Genomic DNA, 17,500 nt, shown 5'->3' with positions numbered 1-17,500 from the left:
TGTGTGTGTGTGTGTGTGTGTGTGTGTGTGTGTGTGTGTGTGTGTGTTGCTGGAATCTTAATATATAAAGTAACTAGTAACTAAAGCTGTAACAGATGAATGTAGTGGAGTAACTAGTAACTAAAGTAACTAGTAACTAAAGCTGTAACAGATGAATGTAGTGGAGTAATAGGTCCAATATTTCTCTCTGAAATGTAGCGGAGTAGAAGTAGAAAGTGGCATGAAAAGAAAAGACTACAAGTAAAGTACAAGTACCTCAACATTTGGACTGAAGTACAGTACTGGAGTACATGTACTTAGTTACATTTCACCACTGATTACAGGTGGTAAAAACCAGAGCCTCACCAGCTTGAGGTCCTGGATGCAGTTCTGGTTGTGGACCTTGTTGTGTCTGAAGACGTCTTTCATTTAATATTGCAATCAGCAGTGTTTACACCAGAATGAAATCCATTGTGTTCTGAATGTGTGGTTAACAGTCTCGACAGCTGTGTGTTAGCATTTTGAAGTGTTTGAAGTGCTGTGAATCCACAGTGTTGTGAATGTTGTGGTTGAAGTCATCGGAGAAGTGTGTAGAGTTTTAAAAACTGTGTTCAAGCAATGAAAAAACAAACTAGAGTTTGGTTCACGTGAACTGCTGCTGTGCAGACTGGAGTTACACGTGGCTTCAGTTGTGCCCACTGTCGTTGTATAAAGTAACTAGTAACTAAAGTAACTAGTAACTAAAGCTGTAACAGATGAATGTAGTGGAGTAACTAAAGTAACTAGTAACTAAAGCTGTAACAGATGAATGTAGCGGAGTAACTAAAGTAACTAGTAACTAAAGTAACTAGTAACTAAAGTAACTAGTAACTGAAGCTGTAACAGATGAATGTAGTGGAGTAACTAAAGTAACTAGTAACTAAAGCTGTAACAGATGAATGTAGCGGAGTAACTAAAGTAACTAGTAACTAAAGTAACTAGTAACTAAAGTAACTAGTAACTGAAGCTGTAACAGATGAATGTAGTGGAGTAACTAAAGTAACTAGTAACTAAAGCTGTAACAGATGAATGTAGTGGAGTAACTAAAGTAACTAGTAACTAAAGTAACTAGTAAGTAAAGCTGTAACAGATGAATGTAGTGGAGTAACTAAAGTAACTAGTAACTAAAGTAACTAGTAACTAAAGTAACTAGTAAGTAAAGCTGTAACAGATGAATGTAGCGGAGTAACTAAAGTAACTAGTAACTAAAGTAACTAGTAACTAAAGCTGTAACAGATGAATGTAGCGGAGTAACTAAAGTAACTAGTAACTAAAGTAACTAGTAACTAAAGTAACTAGTAAGTAAAGCTGTAACAGATGAATGTAGCGGAGTAACTAAAGTAACTAGTAACTAAAGTAACTAGTAACTAAAGCTGTAACAGATGAATGTAGCGGAGTAACTAAAGCAACTAGTAACTAAAGTAACTAGTAAGTAAAGCTGTAACAGATGAATGTAGCGGAGTAACTAAAGTAACTAGTAACTAGTAACTAAAGCTGTAACAGATGAATGTAGTGGAGTAACTAAAGCAACTAGTAACTAAAGTAACTAGTAAGTAAAGCTGTAACAGATGAATGTAGCGGAGTAACTAAAGTAACTAGTAACTAAAGTAACTAGTAACTAAAGCTGTAACAGATGAATGTAGTGGAGTAACTAAAGCAACTAGTAACTAAAGTAACTAGTAAGTAAAGCTGTAACAGATGAATGTAGCGGAGTAACTAAAGTAACTAGTAACTAAAGTAACTAGTAACTAAAGCTGTAACAGATGAATGTAGCGGAGTAACTAAAGCAACTAGTAACTAAAGTAACTAGTAACTAAAGCTGTAACAGATGAATGTAGCGGAGTAACTAAAGTAACTAGTAACTAAAGTAACTAGTAACTAAAGCTGTAACAGATGAATGTAGTGGAGTAACTAAAGCAACTAGTAACTAAAGTAACTAGTAAGTAAAGCTGTAACAGATGAATGTAGCGGAGTAACTAAAGTAACTAGTAACTAAAGTAACTAGTAACTAAAGCTGTAACAGATGAATGTAGTGGAGTAACTAAAGCAACTAGTAACTAAAGTAACTAGTAAGTAAAGCTGTAACAGATGAATGTAGCGGAGTAACTAAAGTAACTAGTAACTAAAGTAACTAGTAACTAAAGCTGTAACAGATGAATGTAGTGGAGTAACTAAAGCAACTAGTAACTAAAGTAACTAGTAAGTAAAGCTGTAACAGATGAATGTAGCGGAGTAACTAAAGTAACTAGTAACTAAAGTAACTAGTAACTAAAGCTGTAACAGATGAATGTAGCGGAGTAACTAAAGCAACTAGTAACTAAAGTAACTAGTAAGTAAAGCTGTAACAGATGAATGTAGCGGAGTAACTAAAGTAACTAGTAACTAAAGTAACTAGTAACTAAAGCTGTAACAGATGAATGTAGTGGAGTAACTAAAGCAACTAGTAACTAAAGTAACTAGTAAGTAAAGCTGTAACAGATGAATGTAGCGGAGTAACTAAAGTAACTAGTAACTAAAGTAACTAGTAACTAAAGCTGTAACAGATGAATGTAGTGGAGTAACTAAAGCAACTAGTAACTAAAGTAACTAGTAAGTAAAGCTGTAACAGATGAATGTAGCGGAGTAACTAAAGTAACTAGTAACTAAAGTAACTAGTAACTAAAGCTGTAACAGATGAATGTAGTGGAGTAACTAAAGCAACTAGTAACTAAAGTAACTAGTAAGTAAAGCTGTAACAGATGAATGTAGCGGAGTAACTAAAGTAACTAGTAACTAAAGTAACTAGTAACTAAAGCTGTAACAGATGAATGTAGTGGAGTAACTAAAGCAACTAGTAACTAAAGTAACTAGTAAGTAAAGCTGTAACAGATGAATGTAGCGGAGTAACTAAAGTAACTAGTAACTAAAGTAACTAGTAACTAAAGCTGTAACAGATGAATGTAGCGGAGTAACTAAAGTAACTAGTAACTAAAGTAACTAGTAACTAAAGTAACTAGTAAGTAAAGCTGTAACAGATGAATGTAGCGGAGTAACTAAAGTAACTAGTAACTAAAGTAACTAGTAACTAAAGCTGTAACAGATGAATGTAGTGGAGTAACTAAAGCAACTAGTAACTAAAGTAACTAGTAAGTAAAGCTGTAACAGATGAATGTAGCGGAGTAACTAAAGTAACTAGTAACTAAAGTAACTAGTAACTAAAGCTGTAACAGATGAATGTAGTGGAGTAACTAAAGCAACTAGTAACTAAAGTAACTAGTAAGTAAAGCTGTAACAGATGAATGTAGCGGAGTAACTAAAGTAACTAGTAACTAAAGTAACTAGTAACTAAAGCTGTAACAGATGAATGTAGTGGAGTAACTAAAGCAACTAGTAACTAAAGTAACTAGTAAGTAAAGCTGTAACAGATGAATGTAGCGGAGTAACTAAAGTAACTAGTAACTAAAGTAACTAGTAACTAAAGCTGTAACAGATGAATGTAGCGGAGTAACTAAAGCAACTAGTAACTAAAGTAACTAGTAACTAAAGCTGTAACAGATGAATGTAGCGGAGTAACTAAAGTAACTAGTAACTAAAGTAACTAGTAACTAAAGCTGTAACAGATGAATGTAGTGGAGTAACTAAAGCAACTAGTAACTAAAGTAACTAGTAAGTAAAGCTGTAACAGATGAATGTAGCGGAGTAACTAAAGTAACTAGTAACTAAAGTAACTAGTAACTAAAGCTGTAACAGATGAATGTAGTGGAGTAACTAAAGCAACTAGTAACTAAAGTAACTAGTAAGTAAAGCTGTAACAGATGAATGTAGCGGAGTAACTAAAGTAACTAGTAACTAAAGTAACTAGTAACTAAAGCTGTAACAGATGAATGTAGTGGAGTAACTAAAGCAACTAGTAACTAAAGTAACTAGTAAGTAAAGCTGTAACAGATGAATGTAGCGGAGTAACTAAAGTAACTAGTAACTAAAGTAACTAGTAACTAAAGCTGTAACAGATGAATGTAGCGGAGTAACTAAAGCAACTAGTAACTAAAGTAACTAGTAACTAAAGCTGTAACAGATGAATGTAGCGGAGTAACTAAAGTAACTAGTAACTAAAGTAACTAGTAACTAAAGCTGTAACAGATGAATGTAGTGGAGTAACTAAAGCAACTAGTAACTAAAGTAACTAGTAAGTAAAGCTGTAACAGATGAATGTAGCGGAGTAACTAAAGTAACTAGTAACTAAAGTAACTAGTAACTAAAGCTGTAACAGATGAATGTAGTGGAGTAACTAAAGCAACTAGTAACTAAAGTAACTAGTAAGTAAAGCTGTAACAGATGAATGTAGCGGAGTAACTAAAGTAACTAGTAACTAAAGTAACTAGTAACTAAAGCTGTAACAGATGAATGTAGCGGAGTAACTAAAGCAACTAGTAACTAAAGTAACTAGTAACTAAAGCTGTAACAGATGAATGTAGCGGAGTAACTAAAGTAACTAGTAACTAAAGTAACTAGTAAGTAAAGCTGTAACAGATGAATGTAGCGGAGTAACTAAAGCAACTAGTAACTAAAGTAACTAGTAAGTAAAGCTGTAACAGATGAATGTAGTGGAGTAACTAAAGTAACTAGTAACTAAAGCTGTAACAGATGAATGTAGCGGAGTAACTAAAGTAACTAGTAACTAAAGTAACTAGTAACTAAAGCTGTAACAGATGAATGTAGCGGAGTAACTAAAGTAACTAGTAACTAAAGCTGTAACAGATGAATGTAGTGGAGTAACTAAAGTAACTAGTAACTAAAGCTGTAACAGATGAATGTAGTGGAGTAACTAAAGTAACTAGTAACTAAAGCTGTAACAGATGAATGTAGCGGAGTAACTAAAGTAACTAGTAACTAAAGTAACTAGTAACTAAAGCTGTAACAGATGAATGTAGTGGAGTAACTAAAGCAACTAGTAACTAAAGTAACTAGTAAGTAAAGCTGTAACAGATGAATGTAGCGGAGTAACTAAAGTAACTAGTAACTAAAGTAACTAGTAACTAAAGCTGTAACAGATGAATGTAGCGGAGTAACTAAAGCAACTAGTAACTAAAGTAACTAGTAAGTAAAGCTGTAACAGATGAATGTAGTGGAGTAACTAAAGTAACTAGTAACTAAAGCTGTAACAGATGAATGTAGTGGAGTAACTAAAGTAACTAGTAACTAAAGTAACTAGTAACTGAAGCTGTAACAGATGAATGTAGTGGAGTAACTAAAGTAACTAGTAACTAAAGCTGTAACAGATGAATGTAGTGGAGTAACTAAAGTAACTAGTAACTAAAGCTGTAACAGATGAATGTAGCGGAGTAACTAAAGTAACTAGTAACTAAAGTAACTAGTAACTAAAGCTGTAACAGATGAATGTAGTGGAGTAACTAAAGCAACTAGTAACTAAAGTAACTAGTAAGTAAAGCTGTAACAGATGAATGTAGCGGAGTAACTAAAGTAACTAGTAACTAAAGTAACTAGTAACTAAAGCTGTAACAGATGAATGTAGCGGAGTAACTAAAGTAACTAGTAACTAAAGTAACTAGTAAGTAAAGCTGTAACAGATGAATGTAGTGGAGTAACTAAAGTAACTAGTAACTAAAGCTGTAACAGATGAATGTAGAGGAGTAAAAAGTCCAATATTTCTCTCTGAAATGTAGCGGAGTAGAAGTAGAAAGTGCCCCTAGTTTGATCTCAGGTGGGCCAGACCAGTACACCGCTCCAGAACGATGACCGACTGGCTGGTAGAGCAAAGTAAAGAGGATTTCTCTTCTGCTGCTCTTCACTCCCCCCAACTCTGAGTCTGAGCATTCCATCCAATGCAATCTAATGTAAAAATGTCAGAAAGGCATTATTTGTAGCGCCTCAAACAAGGTTGAATATTTTAAAAAGTATTAATGGGATTTGAAAGTCGAATCTTACCCTGAATGTATGAAAGATGCAGAACGTTTTGAAGTTTGAATGGAGTTTCTCGGTGAACGTATGAATGAGTAGAAAGCAGTTGAAAATGTATGAATTCGTCAAATTTGAACATAACGTACATTCACGTGAATGGGGGAAAATTTCCCCCGGGAAAATCTTTTTTGAAATTTTGATAATGATTACAAATAAATTATTTGCTTTGTATGTGTATGCCTATGTAAAGCACTTTTGAATTGCACTTATGAACCATGCTATATTTAAAAAAAAAAAAATTGCCTTGCCTTAAAGAAAATGAAAAATAAAATAACAAAGTCTATTTCCCAACAGCGCTCTCCAGACTCCGCCTGTCCGACAGCAGCCGTTGAGTCCACCGGCCCCGGAGCTGCCATGACCCGGCCTGCCGTCTGACTGTAAGATAATGGCTGCAGAGCTGTATCCCACCAAGAAGCTGGTCCCCTCCGCCTCAGCGAGCAGCACAGCCTCCTCCATCCAGGAGCAGTACCAACAGCAGAACCTCGCCAACAACAACAACACTAACACCGCAGCCGCGCAGGGCTGCTGCAACTGGCAGGGCCTGTACCCCACCCTCCGGGAGAGGTCAGTGGGGACTAACTATTACTAACTAACGAACTAAGGGCGTTTTCGCACCTGAAAGTCTGACGCAAGGTCCGTGTAGAGCACGTGTCAAACTCGAGGGCCAGCGGGCCGAACTAAAAACCCGGTAAGCAATAGAGGTGTTGAAATTAATCAAATAATCGATGCATTGAATCGTAGACGTGGACGTGGACGATGCTGCATCGATAATCGGCCGGGCCATAATCGATTATTTCAAACACCTTTGCCTCTGACTCGCCGCTGCAGGAGTCTGTGTGTATTCCTCTGACACGCTGTAGTAACGTTACTGATTTTAAAACCGTTTTCCAGGTTAGTGGGGGTGCGCACCGCTCCAAACCAACATGAAAAACGTAGCTAGTAATGTTCACTCAGCGTTTAGTTTTGTTGTTAAACTGTGTGTAAAATGAGCGGTGACGTTAAATCACCCTACGGTACCGTCTATTTTCTGGATGGTTTCAAGGTAGGGTCGGTAGCTAACGTTAGCAGATAAGCCCGTACTCTGACGTCCAACAAAGGCCTGCAGGTCGAAATCGAACCTGCGACCGCTGCGTTGAGGACAAACCCTCTGCACACTGCGCACGCTCCACCAGGTGAGCTACCCAGGCGCCCCAGCGTAAAAACTTGTTTGCGAATTTGAGAAAGTTTTCCGAATTTTTCCTTTTCCATCAACATTTTCCATTGCGATACTTCAAAATGCGCATAAAAATACTTTGATGGAAACGTGACTACTGTTGGGTATAAAAAAAGAATTATGGTCGGTCAGAAGATCCTGAGTGCGGGGCGGCCTCTAGCTCGCCCAGTCAGAGCGTGCGCCGTGTGTAGGCTGAGTCCTTTGCAGCGGCGCGGGTTTGAATCTGACCTGCGGCCCTTTGCTGCGTGTTGTCCCCCATCTCTCTCCCACATGTCCCGTCTATCCACTGTCTCTATCAAACAAAGGGGAAAAATGCCCCAAAAATAATCTAAAAAGAAGATCCTGAGTAGGACGGCCTTAAATGTGCCAGTTTGTAAATACAAGGATGTTTCTTTGTGTTTACGTGTACGAGTAAACGCTCATGGATGTCGTGTCCTTGCAGGAATTCAGTCATGTTCAACAATGAGATGATGGCAGATGTTCACTTCGTGGTCGGGCCGCCTGGCGGGACGCAGCGAGTACCGGGACACAAGGTAACGCGCGCACACACACACACACACACACACACACACACACACAGACACATACAGACACACACACACACACACATACACACACACACACACACACACACACACACACACACACACACACATGCTCCTTGGCTTGCTGGCCCGAGGCGGCGTCTACACCACCACGGTTTAGTTGTTAAGTTGCATTTGGAGACACACAAGATCCGTCCAGACTAACCGGCAATTTCCACTGGATGCAGAACGTCTCCGGAACGTCTCCGGAGTCATTAGGTTTCCATTAAAGTCAGTGTGTGTATTTCCACTGACTGCAGAACGTCTGCATCCCGACTCCGTCCCAGCTCTATATAGTAGTATATAATAGTATCAGCTCCGGCGGTCCCAGCCCTCCGGAGCAGATACCAGAGCTTCTATTGTTGCCGGACGCCGGAGAGCTCCGCAGCGACTCAGCACACGGCAGATAGTGGAGGACAGGAAGTCGAGCACAGAAACAAAATAAAAATCTGGTTAATTTTCAAAGTAAAATCCAGCGTGCTCACGGCGGATCATATTTCCCTGCACTACACCTTGAAAACACAGCTCAGAGTAGTTTCCCCTCTACTCCTCTGGATGGAAATACTCTGTGTGTTTGTTTTTGTGTCTTTTTGTGTGTTTTGTGTCTTTTTGTGTGTCTTTGTGTGTTTTGTGTCTTTTTTGTGTGTTTTGTGTCTTCTTTGTGTGTTTTGTGGCTTTTTTGTGTGTTTTGTGTCTTGTGTCCTTTTGTGTGTCTTGTGTGTCTTTTTTGTGTCTTGTGTCTTTTTTGTGTGTTTTGTGTGTCTTGTGTGTCTCTTTTTGTGTGTCTTGTGTGTCTGTTTTGTGTCTGTTCTCAGAGCCTCTAAACGTCCCTGCTTCGAGGCTCTGAGACGCCGTAGTAGTGTGGACGCGAGGCGTAAACGTAGCAAAAAGATGTTTGTTTTTAAACCCAAGCGTAGCCGTGTGGATGTAGCCAGAGGTGCATTTGAAAGGTTGGGACTCTGTGCAGCTGCTGCTCTCCAACATCCCAGACAAAAGTTTAATCAAAGAAGGTTTTTCTTCTTGGCAAAGAGGCTGAAAACTGGCTGAAAATCAGCCGATACCGATGTGATTGCTGATCTATCGTGCATCTGTATTAAAAATAAATACATTTCAGTCATAACAAATCAGGCCAGGAACTAAATATCTAATTGTGCATTGCGCAGGTACATCCAGAAATGAAATGTAACATGTGAGTGAGCCTCGTATGATGTTTTGAACCCGCTGTAAGTGGAGTTCTTGTCTCTGATGTTGTTCCTCTGCTCTGTCAGTACGTCCTGGCTGTCGGCAGCTCCGTGTTCCACGCCATGTTTTACGGAGAACTGGCCGAGGACCAGGAAGAGATCCGGATCCCTGACGTGGAGCCTCCTTCGTTCCTGGCCATGTTGAAGTACGTCAGCCTCCGATTCCTTCAGTGTTTATTAGTCTATAGTCAGGTGCGTTGAGGAAGTGACGTCAGCGGGTGGAGCGGGCAGTGAGAGTGACTTGGAGCAGTGGTTCTCAACATTTTTTCAATAATGTCCCCTCTTTGAACAGTTTTTTTAAGTTATGTACCCCCTAAGCAGCGTGAATAATTTTTGGTAGAAAAACTAAAGTCTCTATAAAGAAGAAGAATACAGCGATGTCAGCGATAGATTTACTAAACAACAGCCTTGGACCTGGAAAACATTTAGATGATGATGGAAAAAGGAGACAACAACTTAGAAAAAGACGAGAGAAAGAAAGAAGAAAGGCAGGAATAGGTTGAAAATAGTAACAAAAACTTGGAAAAAAGAGACCGTAGAAAGAAGGAAGGCAACACTAGGGCGACAAAAGTTACAAAAAATACAAATAATGGTCAAACTTCTAAAAAAGAGACAAACTTTGAAGAAAAAAAGACAGTAGAAGAAAGTAAGGAAGAAAGGCAAGAATAGGTCAAAACAAACAAGCCACCTGCAGTCCTCCAGAGTACCCCTAGGGGGACACGGACCCTCTGCAGTCCTCCAAAGTACCCCTAGGGGGACACGTACCCCCTGCAGTCCTCCAGAGTACCCCTAGGGGGACACGTACCCTCTGCAGTCCTCCAAAGTACCCCTAGGGGGACACGGACCCTCTGCAGTCCTCCAAAGTACCCCTAGGGGGACACGGACCCTCTGCAAGTACCCCTAGGGGGACACTTACCCCCTGCAGTCCTCCAGAGTACCCCTAGGGGGACACGTACCCCCTGCAGTCCTCCAAAGTACCCCTAGGGGGACACTTACCCCCTGCAGTCCTCCAAAGTACCCCTAGGCGGACTCGTACCCCCTGCAGTCCTCCGAAGTACCCCTAGGGGACTCGTACCCCCTGCAGTCCTCCAAAGTAACCCTAGGCGGACACGTGCCCCCTGCAGTCCTCCAGAGTACCCCTAGGGGGACACGTGCCCCCTGCAGTCCTCCACTCCCTGCAGTCCTCCAGAGTACCCCTAGAGGGACACGTACCCCCATTTGAGAAACAATGATTTAGGGTCCTAGTGCTGCTTGATCTTGAAATCTTGAATGTACGTTTCTGAAGTGAAGGCACTAATCCCGCCCTCTATCTTCCAGGTACATCTACTGTGACGAGATCGACCTGTGCGCCGACACCGTGCTCGCCACCCTCTACGCCGCTAAGAAGTACATCGTGCCTCACCTGGCCCGGGCCTGCGTCAACTTCCTGGAGACGAGCCTGAGCGCCAAGAACGCCTGCGTTCTGCTGTCGCAGAGCTGCCTGTTTGAGGAGCCTGACCTGACGCAGCGCTGCTGGGAGGTGATCGACGCCCAGGCCGAGCTCGCCCTGCGCTCCGAGGGCTTCTGCGACATCGACGCGCAGACGCTGGAGAGCATCCTACGCCGCGAGACGCTCAACGCCAAAGAGATGGTGGTGTTCGAGGCCGCGCTGAGCTGGGCGGAGGCCGAATGCCAGCGGCAAGACCTGGCGCCTACGATCGAGAACAAGCGCCTGGCGCTCGGCAAGGCCATCTACCTGATCCGCATCCCCACCATGCTGCTAGAGGACTTCGCCAACGGGGCGGCGCAGTCTGGTGTCCTCACGCTCAACGAGACCAACGACATCTTCCTGTGGTACACTGCTGCCAACAAGCCCGAACTCCTGTTCTGCACCAAACCTCGCAAAGGCCTGGCGCCACAGCGCTGCCACCGTTTCCAGTCGTGCGCCTACCGGAGCAACCAGTGGCGCTACCGCGGCCGCTGCGACAGCATCCAGTTCGCCGTGGACAAGCGCGTCTTCATCGCCGGCTTCGGCCTGTACGGCTCCAGCTGCGGTTCCGCCGAGTACAGCGCCAAGATCGAGCTGAAGCGCCAGGGCGTGTCAATGGCGCAACGCATCATCAAGTACTTCTCGGATGGCTCCAGCAGCACGTTCCCCGTGTCCTTCGACTACCCGGTGCAGATCGAGCCCGACACCTTCTACACCGCCAGCGTGGTGCTGGACGGCAACGAGCTCAGCTACTTCGGCCAGGAGGGAATGACGGAGGTGCAGTGCGGGAAAGTGACCTTCCAGTTCCAGTGCTCGTCGGACAGCACCAACGGCACCGGCGTGCAGGGAGGCCAGATCCCCGAACTCATCTTCTACGCCTGAGAGACGCACGCCGCGAGAGATTCCTGCTGTTTATCTGTGTTTTTAAGCCCCCCAACGGCGCCGTCCAGGCAGCGCTGCCTGGAAGACGCTAGGATTAGGCACTGGTTATTAGGGTTGGGCATCGTTTGGATTTTACTAATTCTGATTCCGATTCCGGTTCTTATCGATTCCGATTCTTTGAGGGGTGGAGTTGAAACGGGTCCCATGCCTATTTTCACAAATAAGAGGAAAGTTTGATTTTGATTCAATGGTGGGTTGCAGTTTTTCCGGGCTTTTTCAACGTAAAATAAAGCGACACTAGAGCGCAGCTTACTGTGCTCCATGGCTGCAACACAACAAGCGCCTGGCCGCTACGGAACCCAAAACTTGCGCATTTTAATTTTGGAACCCACGATCAGATTTGAAACCAAATCTTCCAAACGATTCCAATAAAGAAACGATTCCAAGTAGGAATTGGTTCTCGATGCCCAACCCTACTGGTTATGGTTATGGTTATGGTTAGGGTTAGGTGCCTTGAAGGCAGCGGTCGCAGAGCTGCCTGGAAGGAGCAGTTGGGGGCAAAAAACACCATCAAGCATTCCTGCTTCACTGCCACCTAGGGTTGCAAAATACTCTCTCTCTCTCTCTCTCTCTCTCTCTCTCTCTCTATATATATATATATATATATATATATATATATATATAATTCAAATTTGGAAACTTTCCATGGGAATTAATGGGAATTTACGGGAATTAATGGGAATAAACTGGATATTTTAAATATTGCTTGTTATAATACTGTTAGTCTATAACTTAAATGTAGTTGGAAAAATTAACAATGCAACTTCAGTTGAATGTCCTCCCTATATTTGTCAATGACATGCTGACATGGTACATACTGGCCAAAATTTAGTTTTTAAAAATACGGGAGTTTTTTTTTTTTTTTTTGGGGGGGGTGGGGAATACATAACCCATTGCTGTTATTAACCTATGTGTGTTAATTGTATAGTCCACTAACCATATTAAATCAAAATTGGAATGTTTCCAAAGCAATATTAAAAATATCCCGTTAATTCCTGTTTATTCCCGTTAATTCCCATGAAAGTTTCCAAATTGGAATGTTTCCAAAATTCCCCAGCTAAACTTTCCATGGAAAGCAATATTAAAAATATCCCATTTATTCCCATTAATTCCCATGAAAGTTTCCAAAATTCCTCAGCTAAACTTTTCCATGGAAAGTTTCCGGAAATTTAGCTGAAAGTTTTCCGCCCCTTTGCAACCCTACTGCCACCACGTGGACTTTTATCTTTAAAAAAAAAAAAGAAGTGTTGAGACGAGTTCTCAGGAAGCTGTTTGAGGAGAGACGGACTCCGGAAATTACTGCTGAGTAGGGCTGCACAATATGAGGAAAATATGCGATAACGTTGTTGAATATGGCGATATAACTTGCGTAGGAATGTAACGGTATGAAAATTTCACGTCGCGGTTATAGTGACCAAAATTGTCATGGTGTTCGGTGTTATCGCAGTATTTATGTGTGTTCAATATGTTCAGAAAGCACTGATAGGCAGCGGTGTAGTCTAATGTAATATAGTGGATATACTGTACTGTATATTGGCCAGAATCTGCATTTGGGGGAGGAGGGGCATATCATAGTGGGGTGTCTGGGTGTCCTCCCCCAGGGAAGTTTTGAGCATCAAAGACTTCATTTCCTGTATTCGGATACACTTCAATCAGTCCTTCCAGAAAAATGAGGAGATTTTTGTTGTGATTGTTTTGAGCAAAAATCCTTGATTATGCGGCACATTTTCTTAAAAAATGTGATGGAATATGCGGGATATTTATGCAATTTTAATGCGATGAGATTGCGGGAACTTGCAAAAACTGTGGCTTCATCGCGGGGTTTGCAGCTTTTCGATGATGTTCACGTCGCGTAATTACATCACTTCATAACGTTCCCATGGCAACAGGGGAAAACGGCTGCTCTCGTGTGAAGTAAACGCAACATTTTTCAACTTTCTGCTAAGATATATGTGTGGCTTTTTTGCAACGAAAATGCGGGGATTATGAAATCATGCAAGCCCCGCATATTTTGCGCAGAAATTGGCAATTTATGCGGCGAAAGTGCGGCGTATTTGAAAAAAAACTTGCCAAAAAACTTTGGCTGATTATGCATTGAATTATGAGATCACATAATCACGTTTTTCTGGAGGGACTATTTTATGCACCAATTTACAGTGAAAATCCCTTTATTTAGCCTATGTAAAGGAGAAAAACACAGATGACAATTCAAAATATATCAAAACTATAATGGAAAGTATGTCGTTGCGTGTCTTTGGGCATTTTTAAGTGGGTATATGGAAATCCTGGAGCTTTCTAAGTTGGTATATACTGCGTATACCTGCGTATCACGTAGAATACACCACTGCTGATAGGCCTACGCAAGCTGAAATACTTTCAAAAAGTGTTAACGGTGTTATTTTATTACAAAAATATAGGCAAAACCTTACCAAAAGTGCAACTTTTGACATCATCGTGTAAACAAGCTTATTTGTCAGGAACATTTCCAGTACTTTTAGAAACGCACGTTGGAGGCTACGCAGTGCGCCCGCACGGCAACTTCAAGACACTCGGATGAAGCTGGGAATGATTAAACGCACCGTGATGAAAATTATATTTTAAATGAAAACGGTAATTGTTATCGTCAACATTTTTTCATCGTGGTTTGCCGTTACACCGGTAATCGTTACATCCCTAAACTTGTGATAAATAAACAGATATATTAAAGTGTACTCTGTGTACAACGAAAAGAAGAATCAAAGCTACATTTTAAAGTGCAGTTTTCTGCTGATATTCTCTTTCAACTGAAGCCTACCGCACACCGAGCCAATAATCGGCCGTCGGACAGTGTGGCGAGGTCAGTGACTCGAGCAGTGTTCGGGCACTGTTGGCAGTCGGACTCAAACGAGCCATCTGATTGGTGGAGAGCTAACCAGGAAACGGGGAGCAGGATGAGCGTGACTAGAGTCTCTCAAAATCTGATGAAAATCTTTTAAACTGACCTTTGTTGATCTGAAATGAAGACAGATTCAGCAACTGCACGGCCTATTTCTCTCTTCAAATGTTTCCAGAAACACGTTTCGGTGAACTATTTTAGTCTGGTATTTTCCTGGAGAAACCAGACCCACGTGACGCCTTCGTCCAATCAGCTGCCGGTTTTCATGTTTTGGGCGACAATCCAGATTAGCGCCGCCTGCTGTTATGGAGACGTATTACGTCTCGTCTCTTCGGTGTTCTGAGGAACTTTTTGGACCAACTCGGGGAGACTGATCAGTCCGACTGCCTTTTCTGCCGACGTTTGGCCGTCTGGTTGGTCTTCTGCAGAAAATCGGAGTGACTTTCACGATGTTTATTGCGCCAGTTGATATCGCGATGACGATATAAAAAAACGATGTATTGTGCAGCCCTACTGCCGAGCCTTCGAGACGCGATTATTAATACCCCCGTTTACACGTACGTGGTTATTTTGAAAAACTGAGACATGTCCCTTCGTTTGTACACTTTGTTTACACGCAAACGATTACGATTCTTTCTAAAACCGCCGGCCAGAGTGGAGATTTTGGAAAACTTTGTTTGCAGGTTTGCACGTAAACGGAGGTCTAGGCAGCCGAGAGAGAGAGAGCGAGAAAGAGGAAGTGATTCGTTGCTGTTGTTGCTATTTTCAGGATTCTGATTGGCTAACGTGGGCTCGAGCTTCTCGTTACACCGCCACCTACAGGTCTGGCGTGCTCTTGACGGCGTATATACACGGGGGGACGTGTAAACGAACACTTTTCTGAAAACTGACAGCTGTGCACAATGTTACTTTTTGAAAACGGAGAGGTTGAAATGTCCGTTTACGAAAATAGCCGGCCACGTGTAAACGTAGCTTAAGTACGTGAAGACACATTTTGAAGAATCCTCACATTCCTTCACACCTCTGTTGTTGTTGTTGTTGTTATTTTTTTGTTTCACAGCAGCTGTTATTATTAACACTAAACCCAAAATCTGTAAACGCAGAAAGAAGCCACACACAAACACAAACGTCTCTCTAAAACAACAACTTTACAACTTTCATTATCAGTTTATTTCTTTTTGACATTTTAACTTTTGCTATTTTTTTCTCAAAAACCTAAACGTATTCAAACTGTTGACTGATTCCATCGTCCAACTGAAGTAGACAAGCTACACTACACTCAGATGACATTAAAATGCATTTTCTAAACGTGTGTTTTAATGTACAACATAAAGTAACACAGACTAAACAAGTATAACGCACAAAATACAAAACCTACCGACTCCAAAACCAGACTGATCTCATGAACTCATGTACGACACGCCAAAAGTTATCAAGACGCATACTCGCTTGTTAGCGTGTTTATCAACGCCGTTTGGCCTCCATTGACTTACATTACCTTGCGATTGCGTGTGAATTTACGCCGTAGCGAGTAGTATGAAAGGGCGAAAATCTGCATAAGGAGGTTGGTCGGGGTGAAGGACGGGTCAAACAACAGGAGACCGGGGATCACGTCCCGCGTGTGACGTTTCCTAAACCCAACCGTAGCCTGGCGATAACGCGCCACGCGGCTTCAGAAAGTGGCGTGTACGTTTACGCTGTGACGTTGCAGACTGTCGTCGGCTGTATACGGCGTTAGACGTACACGCAGAGAGCTCAAAATGCGTGCAGAAAACACGCCACTTGGCTTGTGTGGAAAGTGGCGTGTATGTTTACGGGCGAAAGTCCGCGTAGGGAGGTTGGTCCATCGAGTCACGTTTCCTAAACCCAACCGTAGCTTTCTTCTCGCGATACCACGCCACGTGGCGTGTATGTTTACAACAGGTTCTCACTCCCATCTCGTACAATATGGACGCTTGGTCAGGTGCCTTTGACGTTCTTAATGACGCTAAAAGTCTCCTTTAGCGCTATAAGTAAACGCGCTTGGTCGGGACTATTGGCGTCCCTTTAGCGCTATAAGTAAACGCGCTTGGTCGGGACTATTGGCGTCCCTTTAGCGCTATAAGTAAACGCGCTTGGTCGGGACTATTGCCGTCCCTTTAGCGCTATAAGTAAACGCGCTTGGTCGGGACTATTGGCGTCCCTTTAGCGCTATAAGTAAACGCGCTTGGTCGGGACTATTGGCGTCCCTTTAGCGCTATAAGTAAACGCGCTTGGTCGGGACTATTGCCGTCCCTTTAGCGCTATAAGTAAACGCCCTTGGTCGGGACTATTGGCGCGTCCCTTTAGCGCTATAAGTAAACGCGCTTGGTCGGGACTATTGCCGTCCCTTTAGCGCTATAAGTAAACGCGCTTGGTCGGGACTATTGGCGTCCCTTTAGCGCTATAAGTAAACGCGCTTGGTCGGGACTATTGGCGTCCCTTTAGCGCTATAAGTAAACGCGATTGGTCGGGACTATTGCCGTCCCTTTAGCGCTATAAGTAAACGCGCTTGGTCGGGACTATTGGCGTCCCTTTAGCGCTATAAGTAAACGCGCTTGGTCGGGACTATTGGCGTCCCTTTAGCGCTATAAGTAAACGCGCTTGGTCGGGACTATTGCCGTCCCTTTAGCGCTATAAGTAAACGCCCTTGGTCGGGACTATTGGCGCGTCCCTTTAGCGCTATAAGTAAACGCGCTTGGTCGGGACTATTGCCGTCCCTTTAGCGCTATAAGTAAACGCGCTTGGTCGGGACTATTGCCGTCCCTTTAGCGCTATAAGTAAACGCCCTTGGTCGGGACTATTGGCGTCCCTTTAGCGCTATAAGTAAACGCGCTTGGTCGGGACTATTGGCGCGTCCCTTTAGCGCTATAAGTAAACGCGCTTGGTCGGGACTATTGCCGTCCCTTTAGCGCTACAAGTAAACGCGCTTGGTCGGGACTATTGACGTCCCTTTAGCGCTATAAGTAAACGCGCTTGGTCGGGACTATTGACGTCCCTTTAGCGCTATAAGTAAACGCGCTTGGTCGGGACTATTGCCGTCCCTTTTGACACAGTTATGTTTAGGGAAAGGGTCGTGGGTAGGGTTACGGTTCCGTTACACGCGAGAGGGAAGAAAAAAGCGACTATATCAAGCGTGAATGGAAATTCGCCCTTACATACTACTCTCTAAATCCTCTCTAA

General features: G+C 42.6%; 2 protein-coding genes and 1 long non-coding RNA gene across 5 annotated transcripts in view; 2 read left to right on the top strand and 1 right to left on the bottom strand.

Moving 5' to 3' along the window:
* The window catches only part of btbd3a (BTB (POZ) domain containing 3a), a 12,287-nt gene extending 821 nt beyond the window's left edge, over window positions 1–11,466 (top strand). Inside the window, exons 2-5 of one of the 3 annotated variants that reach the window (XM_031313061.1) lie at window positions 6,281–6,540; window positions 7,632–7,722; window positions 9,042–9,160; window positions 10,332–11,466. In XM_031313061.1, coding sequence (XP_031168921.1) covers window positions 6,362–6,540; window positions 7,632–7,722; window positions 9,042–9,160; window positions 10,332–11,364 — 1,422 coding nt within the window. In that variant the 5' untranslated portion in view covers window positions 6,281–6,361 and the 3' untranslated portion in view covers window positions 11,365–11,466. Of the gene's footprint in view, window positions 1–6,255; window positions 6,541–7,631; window positions 7,723–9,041; window positions 9,161–10,331 lie in introns of all 3 variants that reach the window. The other 2 variants (XM_031313062.1, XM_031313063.1) reach the window with 2 other exon arrangements.
* The window catches only part of LOC116048446 (VPS10 domain-containing receptor SorCS3-like), a 1,378,075-nt gene that overhangs the window by 888,176 nt on the left and 472,399 nt on the right, over window positions 1–17,500 (top strand). The window lies entirely within an intron of this gene.
* The window catches only part of LOC116059792, a 10,976-nt gene continuing 5,453 nt past the window's right edge, over window positions 11,978–17,500 (bottom strand). Inside the window, exons 2-3 of the long non-coding RNA XR_004107372.2 lie at window positions 15,169–15,173; window positions 11,978–12,009 (exon numbers count right to left, since the gene is read on the bottom strand). This is a non-coding gene — a long non-coding RNA (uncharacterized LOC116059792). The remainder of the gene's footprint in view (window positions 12,010–15,168; window positions 15,174–17,500) is intronic.

The sequence above is a fragment of the Sander lucioperca genome, chromosome 4 (assembly GCF_008315115.2).
Source record: "Sander lucioperca isolate FBNREF2018 chromosome 4, SLUC_FBN_1.2, whole genome shotgun sequence".
Taxonomy (NCBI): domain Eukaryota; kingdom Metazoa; phylum Chordata; class Actinopteri; order Perciformes; family Percidae; genus Sander; species Sander lucioperca.
The sequence above is the reverse complement of the archived record's forward strand: the minus strand, read 5'-3'. Positions and strand labels throughout refer to the sequence as shown.